Below are 9,391 nucleotides of genomic sequence, written 5' to 3'. Positions count from 1 at the left end.
TTTTTTCTAATTAATTAGTTTTAACTTTCAAAAATATAAATTATTAGTTTGAAATTAAAAAGATGATAATTTATTATTTTCCTTATGTTAATTATCAGTTTGAAATTGAAATTAAAGTATATATTCATGAATAAAATCAAATTTAGTAAAATTGTATAATATCGGCACTTTTGAATTTTAATATACGTTTCAATAAACTCAAACAATAAAATTCTATGATAGCTAATTTAACTTTCATGTTATTTAATATTAAAATATTGCTACTTTTTTATTTTTTTTATGATGGCACAGAGTAGCGGGCTAATTGACGACTAGTCGGCGTAGTAGTTTTTTTTTCAAAACCTTCCCCGAAAAAAAGCCCTAAATTAAACTCACAGTTACACACACATATACATACAACCAATACACACATTTCCGGCCATGGACGACGGCGAAGGCGGCCTGAGCTTCGATTTCGAAGGCGGCCTCGATACCGGGCCCACACAACCCACCGCATCCGTCCCAATCATGCACCAACCTCCCTCCCTTCCCGCCACGACAAACACGCCGCATTTCGCCCCACCGGCGGATGTTGCCGGTCATCCGGCGCCGTCGAACTTCTCCGGGCGGCGGAGCTACCGGCAAACAGTGTGTAGGCACTGGCTTCGGAGTTTGTGTATGAAAGGAGAAGCTTGTGGGTTTCTGCACCAGTATGATAAGGCTCGGATGCCAATTTGTCGGTTTTTTAAACTTTTCGGAGAGTGTCGAGAGCAGGATTGTGTTTATAAGCATACTAATGAGGATATTAAAGAGTGTAATATGTATGTGTTCCTCAATTTTACTTTAATTGCTTGTGTTTATGATTGTGTGTTGATATAATGTGATACATTGTGAATTTGTGTCAATTAGGCGTTTATTTATGGATTTTGTTATTTGTTAGAATGTTGATCGATAATTGTTATTGGCTTTATATGATAATTGTTTTTTAGTTATATACATTTATGATTTTGTTTATTAAATTTACGAGTTTTGTTATATCTTACAATGTCTTACAATGTCGTGCGTAAAACCTCATTTCCATATTGAGGAGGGTGAAGACTTTAGTTCCGTGTATAAGAAAAAGTATGACTATTAAGTGTACTAACAATTAAAAATCTATTGGGGGACTGTGGTGGACTTGTGCATTTGATCAGGTTTTCACATCATGACTTATAATGTTGATTAATAATCGATATTGGGACTAGGAGATTTGGCGAGGTTGGTTTTTGTACAAGGGTATAAATTGTTATACTTATTATATTTTATTATATACGATGGTGTAGATTGTTTGACTTTTGTAATAAGCTGTGCTATGTGTTAGTAGCCAAGAAACGGGATGGAATGAATTAAGTTGCAATTGTGGTATTGATTGCAAGAATAGTGTTTGTATGTTTAATGTGAGTGTTTTAGAGAAGGATAGTTTATGATATGATTTTATGATGGTTGACGGATTGTATTTTCAAAAAGAGGATGTTTTTGAATTGGAAAATTAGTAGTAATGTAAGTAAGACTAAAACCAAACATGGTTTAGGTGTTACGTCTTGATTTTGTCTGCTTGGGGGAGTTTTAGTTATCCCCATCTTGCAACTTTAATGATCATGTGATAGCTGACTGACTGTTAGTTCGCATTATGTGAGGTCGATGAATATCGTACAGTATCTCATTCGATTGATAATTTGTTAGAGACTTTTTGATGTAGCGTTGTATGTTGGCACAGGTATAAGCTGGGATTCTGTCCAAATGGTCCTGATTGTCGGTATAGGCATGCAAAGCTGCCAGGACCTCCGCCTCCAGTGGAAGAAGTATTTCAAAAAATTCAGCAACTGACGTCACACAGTTACAATAACTCGAACAGATTTTATCAAAACCGTAACCCTAATTATACTCAACATGCAGAAAGGCCTCAGGTTCCAGTGGGGGCTAATGATGTCAATCAAGTAATGAAATCTACACCAACAGAATCACACAATGTGCAGAAGCAGCAACAAAAGACCCAGCAACCAGTCATCCAGCCACAAGTTCAGAATCTTTCTAATGGCCAGCAAAATCATGCTAGCGGATCTGCTATTCCCCTGCCTCAAGGAATATCTAGGTTCGTTCAGAGTTCATGGGTTTTGAATTAGGTCTTGTAAATCGCTTATTGTATTTAATATAGACATCATTCCAGAGATTTATTAAATATATAATTTGTAATTCTGTTTTTCAGAGTCTACTTGAATAAGTTATTATATTTGAACACGTTTTGTTAAATATTGATGGTATGTATAAGAAACTCTAATTCCATGTTATTTTCGTTAATTGGCCTTTGTTGTGATGGAAGCTGTTTTAGTTCATCCTAGAATTGTGGCTTGTTTACGTTTGACCTTGTTAAATATTTTACTGAACAGTAAATATGATTTTTTTTATTAGTTTTAAATTAATGTAATTATTTGATTAGAAAAAAACTTAAGTTATATCATAAAGTGTTACCAAATTGGGCACTGCGAATATGGTTATTGACATATATATATGTGTACTGTTATCTGCTGAAGTCAAGGTTTTATCCTTGTAAGTTGTAACCCTTTTCTTTTTATTTCTGCTATGTTGTTTCTCCACAGAAGCTACTTAGCTACAGTGCTTTAGAATTGTGGAGCTTGCATTCAGTTGATATATTGGTTTTTCTGGATCTTAATCGTATTTAATTTAGTGCAGTTCTTTGTTAATGTTAGTCAGGTAATTCCCAGTCACAGCACCCATACAAAGTACAAACCCCTGGGTTACTCTTAATATTTTCGACAGCACCTTTCCAAGCAGCTGATGATAGTCTAATTTCTTGCAAGTGTAAATTTTTATTTCATTGGATAGCTCGTATGGCTGAAAGGAATTTAATATTCTAGGTGGCGTTTAGGCTTGGGTTAAAAGTCTAGAATAGAAGATTAATATATTCTAGTTACTGGGTAGTTTTTCGACTCCCTTTATCTTGGGAAACTTAGTTTGAATCTATGGTCAAATTGACCAAACGTTGAGTTAAGTTCAACAATCATTATCACGTTCTTTTAATTCTGGTGGATAAATTGTAAGCGGCTAAAGCTAATGCCTAATAGTTATCGGCAGTAAAAGTTACCAATCCTTATCTATGAGAGTATATGATCTACATTTACAATCATCAAACCCGAGAATTAACTTCTTCATATTAATAAATAAAAATGTTAAAGTTTTTCTTCTAGTAGCCTAGATTTGAACCCTAGACCTTTCCTAGCAACGCGTCAAGCCGTCAACCACAGACCAAAGATTTTTTCTTAGCTTGTTACAGATAGAGTGTAGTTAGATCAGAAGGAACTAGTGATTGAGGTCTTAATAGATGATCATTGAGGTCGTAAATTTATAAATTTTCCCCAGTGATGAACTAGGTTACTTCCATATGATTATTTATGCAAATCACACCTATAAATCACAAGAGATTGACATCTATCAAGTATCAAGTGTATTTACCAAGTAATCACTTCTTTTTTATTTCCTCTCTTATCTGTAGTTCATTTGGAGTACTTTTGGTTTGCATACTCATCGTCTATTTCAAAAACTAGGTATTTTGTTGTCAAAAGTTGCAATCGAGAGAATTTTGAATTGTCTGTTCAACAAGGAGTTTGGGCTACTCAAAGGAGCAATGAAGCTAAACTTAATGAAGCTTTTGATTCGGTGGAAAATGTTATTTTAATATTTTCAATAAACAGGACTCGACATTTTCAGGTGGGTTCAAGACTTTCAACTCAGCAAAGTTGTGCAAATCACATAACAGATCAATATGAGTTTGATTTATATAAGTATTCACATTGGTACATCTCTTTTCCTTTTGAGAACTTTCTGGCATAGTAGGCATCTGTCTTGTATTTAAATTTCTGGATTGATTTCTTACTGGTTTTTTAGGGCTGTGCGAAGATGACATCTAAAATTGGTGGGTCTGCTGTAGGCGGAAATTGGAAGTATGCCCACGGAACTGCCCATTATGGAAGGAATTTCTCAGTCAAATGGTTAAAGGTACAGGCTTGTACCAATTAATTTGCCCTGGACTGCTATTCATCAACTGTAATTGTACATGTTTGGGTCACTAATTGGCAAGTAAGTTGCCTAATGCACCAGTTTTTTGGGAGGTAGAGACAATTTGAACTATACATGTGTGTGTTGAAATTTTAAAGTACAATACATGACATTAGTTCGTCTTTTTCTTCTCCCTTCTCTGCAATAGCTAAATATGCCTTTGAGTAATAAAACTAAATTATATTTCTCCTTGATACCTGGTGTCCTCAAACTGGCATGTAACACAAGCTTTCGACACAAGCAAGTTGGATCATAGATATCTGGCTGTAGAAATGTAAGCTTGTACACATGCTAGGGGGCAGGGGCTGTGGTGATGCTTCATCTGAAATTACCATTTCTTGAACAAGATTTAGTCTAAGATATTAAAAAAAATTAGGGTACATATCAGCATTAATGTAACTTTTGAAATTTATTCTGGAAATCTCACAAAGTAAACAGTATGTGTAGATTTTAATCTCGATATATCTAAAAGTAATATTACAGAAGTCCATGTGAATAATTTACTATTAATTGGTTGTTATCTTTAAAATCCAGACAAGAATTATTTGCTCTCATAAGTATCACTTTTAGCTAACAAAGGTATACAGAGTTTTTTTCTGCACATTTTCTTTTCAAAATTTTGTTTAGTACTTGGAACGTTAATTGCAGATCCTTCAGTTCCTTTCTCCTTAATATATTTTCTGCGCTGAAAATTTTGTGCCGGTTAACTATGTTCCTTGTATGTAATAAGCGGTAGCAACCAATGATTTCACTTATTTTACCACTTGATGCTTACCCCTTCAGTTGGTACTGTCCTTGGATATATGTTAGATAAGATAAAATATTATCCTTGAGAGGGATTAGAATGCATGTAGGGGAATAATCTTCATAAAAATAATTTCAGAAGGAGATTCACTCAGGATATAACTATCAAATGCCTTCATCTGTTGAAGGAACCAGGGTGTGTGTGGGGAGGAGGGCAAGTGGTCCCAAAACCTTGGGAAACAGGAACCTCATTTTTTATAATATGTATTTACAATTTATTGTTTCCTTCCCATAAAACCTCATATACCTACAATATCCCCTCTAAATATATCCTTGTTTCCATCCTTGCCTTTATTTCTTTTCCTTAATACTCCCTCCTTCCCATTCAATTCTATACAGTTTTTTTTCCAATGCTCGACATGCATTTTAAGATGAATATAAAGTATACTTTCATAATTTTTTTTTATTTTTTTTTGTATTAAAAACATTGAATTTAAATTTAGAAGAAATAAATAATTAAATTAATTTATGAAACTATGCTTTAAATGAGTGTTAAAATGCGTGTCTAGCCCCCGCCCCCAATGTATACTACTCAATGGGACGGAGGGAGTACATGTTTGGATGTGTTATTGGATGTTTATGCGGAGGGTGAGGATCTGAAGCATGCATCGTCTATTTTATATTTCCTCTATAGTGCATGAGTGATCGTACTATCTGTTTTTTTAATGGTGATGATTGTAATGTCTTAAATATACAGCTTTGCGAATTATCCTTCCACAATACACGCCATTTGAGGAATCCATACAATGAGAACTTACCAGTCAAGGTAAGCAATGTTCTCTTGATATTTACGGTCATCAACTCAACGCAATTGGTTTTCTTTGAAGTCTTGTATAGTCTTACTTATAGTAAATACCAAAAGTTCTGTAGAATTTTTAGAGGCAATGTGTAGCTTTCTTTAGCGGTTAAGTAACTGTGAATGAACTGTAGTCTGTTTTTTTATGCTGATTGAATTCCAGATCATCAGGGTGATTAGATAAAGACAGGCACATGACTGTTATTCTAGAAGATATAAGTTACAGAAATATTACTCGCGTAACCATAATGTGTCTTGGAACAAGATAGAAAATTGCAGATAGGAGTCAGTATACAAAGTAGTAAAAAGAGAAAGCGGGGGATTGTTAAGGCTTGTTGTTTCAGGAACATATCCAACGAGCATGTGGACAACTTGCTTTTGAAATTATGACGTACTTATCTAGTTGCGTGCATGCGAAAATTTAGTGTCATGAAAACAGGATAGTGCTATCTGATTGTGTGTGGAAAAGCCTCATTTTAGGGAATTTACTACAATTAATCAATTACGAATAGTATTTTTATCAAAATTGATAGTTGTCAATTCACAAATAAATTATAAGGAAACTTACATCGTACGTCATGTATTGTACAGGTGAAAACATTATAAACAAAGAACAGCTCGTCCAACAGTTTTTTAAAAAAACCTCTATATGCACTATTGTTTGAACCTTTTTGTGAAGGCAGTCCCATGAGGTACTATGCTAAAGCCAAAAGGTGATCTAAAGTAGGGGGAACTAGGAAGGAAGATTTAGGGTTCATAAATGTCATTTTAAATGGTAAACGGCTATTGGACTCATAGACGGCCAGTAGTAATAGTAGCAGAAAATATATATTTCTGTTAAAAAAAATAGGGATTGTTCTCGTATTGGATGACATTAAATGGGGTGAATTTGGAATATTATATTATATTATGTACTGATTTCTTGTGGACAATTATTTTTTCCTTGGCTCGTTCTGTTCCATTAACATAGCCTAACCTTCATTGTTTCCGGTTTGAGAGAAATCCCCATTTTTCTTACTCATATCACATGTATCATTTTTCTCTCTTTCACCTCTTCCATCTTACATATCTGCGGTTTACTTGACATATTTTATTTTGTATCCATCTCACCATTCCATTCCAGTGACATGGGAGTGTTACTGTCACCTGTATAGCGCACTTTGAGAAGTACATATTAATTTAACAAAGAGGTTTATTTTGAAGAATGTACAAACATTCACTTATCTTTACCTGAAATAATATTTTTCAATTAAATTTATATATCTAATATTTATGCGAACGAATGGTCTAAATGACTATTAGAATAAGTTTGTGTGGATGCATTGTGTGATCTTTATTAGTTTGTTGGTTATTGACAATATATAATTAATTGCCTACTGCATATATAAAGCTACCATATGTTGACAGGAGGCCCCTATAATGAGCATATCTAATGCAAGGTGAAATAGGTGTTGACATAGAAAATGTGTTAAGTACCTCGTTAAATATATTGTTGGGTTAATGTTTGAACTTCTGAATCTTTGGAAGACGAACAGCCTACTTTGAGCTTTTATGCTACCTGATCGGTTTCTTAGTATTGTGGCGTTGATCATGTGATTGCAGATTAGCAGAGACTGCCAAGAGCTGGAGCCCTCAATTGGTGAGCAGTTGGCTTCCCTGCTTTATCTTGAGCCAGACAGTGAACTGATGGTACTTCTATATTATTACTTATTACTTGGTGAGCTTTTCAAAGTACTGTGAACAGAAGCATGTATGTGGAGAATTAATAAGATAATATATCATTTTATCATGAGAGAAATTAATGTTTCCAATTTCCATATTGGAGGCTTGAAGCATAAGTGCACAATTGCTGTACTGTAGGTATATAAGGATCAGTGTATATATAGTTCCATATCAATTGTTGTATGAATTGTTTGTTTAGACTAGTGGATGATTGCTTTGGTCTCTGGATGAAAAATTGTTTTTTATTAAAAAAAGATGAAAGAAAACTGTTTTATATAGTTTTGATTTAAATATGAGAGCTCAATATTTTTTGTTTCAACTGCAACTCCGTGATGATGGCAGCATATTGTGAAATTTCATATCGATTTCACTTCAGACTTTGCTTATATACCATACTAAACCAAGTAAATTGATTTTAAATTTTGTTTTAGGAAATTTCACTTGCAGCAGAATCAAAAAGGGAGGAGGAGAAGGCCAAAGGGGTCAATCCCGAGGATGGGACTGAAAATCAAGATATTGTTCCGTTTGAGGACAACGAAGAGGAGGAGGAGGAAGAGAGCGATGAAGAGGATCAGAGCTTTAGCCGTGGATTTACAATGGCAGGTCAAGGCAGAGGTAGGGGGAGGGGCATGATGTGGCCTCCGAACATGCCTCTAGCACGAGGTGGCAGACCAATGCCCGGAATGCGTGGCTTTCCACCGGTCATGATGGGGCCTGATGGATTTTCTTATGGGCCTGATGGTTTTCCCATGCCAGATATGTTTAATATGGGACCCCGTGGTTTTGGTCCATTTGGCCCTAGATTCTCTGGTGATTTTGCTGGCCCTGGAGGGATGATGTATCAAGGCCGTCCTTATCCCGGAAACTTTCCGGGCGGTGGATTTGGAATGATGATGGGTCCCGGAAGAGCTCCTTTTATGGGAGGTGGACCCATAGCAAGAGCTGCTCGTCCCGGAGACATGCATCCCATGTATTCTCAGTCTCAACCGCAACCCTCTCAGACCTCAAACAGAGGTAAGAGGGACCAAAAGGCAACATCAAATGATAGGAGTGATAGATATAGTACAGGTTCTGATCAAGGCAAGGGTGTAGATGTGGAAGGCTCAGATGGGCAGGATGATGTTTCACAGCATCAGCAAAAATTGAATCCCCACCAAGAAGATCATATAGGTGCTGGAAATAGCTTAAAAAATAATGAAAGTGGTAGTGAAGATGAGGCGCCGAGGAGGTCGAGACATGGGGAAGGAAGAAAGAAGAGGCTCAGCTCTGAGCGAGATGCCAGTGCAGCTTCTGAAAACCAGGAGTAGACAATGACATTAATGTGTGATGGATATATCGGTCATTCTTATCAAGAACTGCAACTGAATGATATTTAGAAAAATTGTTGACTTGTGTAAGAATTAAAATGCAAGGTTACTAAATCGTGTTTCCTTATCAGGCAGGGAGACTATCTTACCTATAGTACAACATGTGATACGAAAATATAGGTGAAAGTGAGGATATGACATGTTAATCGGTTGTACTGTCATCCGAAATAACAAATAAAAAACAAAACATCCTTTATAATTTGACTTGGTCTCTCTTTTGTTCTTTCCTTGCTGAATGATGAATAGGGATGCTGCATGAGAGACACGACTTATCAGTTTTACTCGGACTTTGTGTCGAACATGCAAATGTTATGTTGCATATAACTAAAGTTCGTAAATAACTGTCGTTTCATCAAGGGGCATATGCTTATAATCATTCAATCTTACTTGTCCGTGTTGATTACATATTTTTTTTTTGTAAAAATTCTGTGTTGATTACATTTAAGGTTTGAAGAACTTGAACTTGATTAGTGAAATATCTATTGTTGATTAATGTTTTCATAAATATTTCGAATCTTAGGATTTTGATGATAAGCACTTTGGGGGAATCCTATTTAAAAAGTTGCAAACCTTTAATGTGATTGTGAAGTTTCTAACTGAAATGTTTTCT

At 35.4% G+C, this 9,391-nt stretch overlaps 1 protein-coding gene across 3 annotated transcripts; it reads left to right on the top strand.

Annotated features, from left to right (window-relative positions):
- The first annotated feature begins 253 nt into the window (after positions 1-253).
- On the top strand, positions 254-9,102 carry LOC141672544 (30-kDa cleavage and polyadenylation specificity factor 30-like). 3 transcript variants are annotated; one of them, XM_074479165.1, is made up of 7 exons: positions 254-800; positions 1,736-2,110; positions 3,582-3,744; positions 3,922-4,032; positions 5,594-5,662; positions 7,295-7,409; positions 7,846-8,071. In XM_074479165.1, the coding sequence occupies exons 1-7, from the start codon at positions 421-423 to the stop codon at positions 7,917-7,919; spliced, it is 1,287 nt and encodes a 428-aa protein (XP_074335266.1). In that variant the 5' UTR covers positions 254-420; the 3' UTR covers positions 7,920-8,071. The 3 variants fall into 3 exon arrangements, with proteins under 3 accessions (XP_074335266.1, XP_074335265.1, XP_074335264.1); XM_074479163.1 differs by having other exon boundaries at positions 263-800; positions 7,295-7,381; positions 7,846-9,101; XM_074479164.1 differs by lacking the exon at positions 5,594-5,662 and having other exon boundaries at positions 261-800; positions 7,295-7,381; positions 7,846-9,102.
- Positions 9,103-9,391: the final 289 nt, after the last annotated feature.

This window comes from Apium graveolens, chromosome 7 (genome assembly GCF_009905375.1).
Source record: "Apium graveolens cultivar Ventura chromosome 7, ASM990537v1, whole genome shotgun sequence".
NCBI classification, from domain to species: Eukaryota; Viridiplantae; Streptophyta; class Magnoliopsida; order Apiales; family Apiaceae; genus Apium; species Apium graveolens.
This window is presented reverse-complemented; position numbering and strand designations above follow the sequence as displayed.

Excerpts from the sequence above, each read along its gene's own strand:
- LOC141672544 (XM_074479163.1), top strand. The coding sequence starts at position 421 with ATGGACGACGGCGAAGGCGGCCTGAGCTTCGATTTCGAAGGCGGCCTC. Across the intron at positions 3,745-3,921 it reads ACAGGACTCGACATTTTCAG|GGCTGTGCGAAGATGACATC; the intron begins GTGGGTTCAAGA and ends CTGGTTTTTTAG. Across the intron at positions 7,382-7,845 it reads AGCCAGACAGTGAACTGATG|GAAATTTCACTTGCAGCAGA; the intron begins GTACTTCTATAT and ends ATTTTGTTTTAG.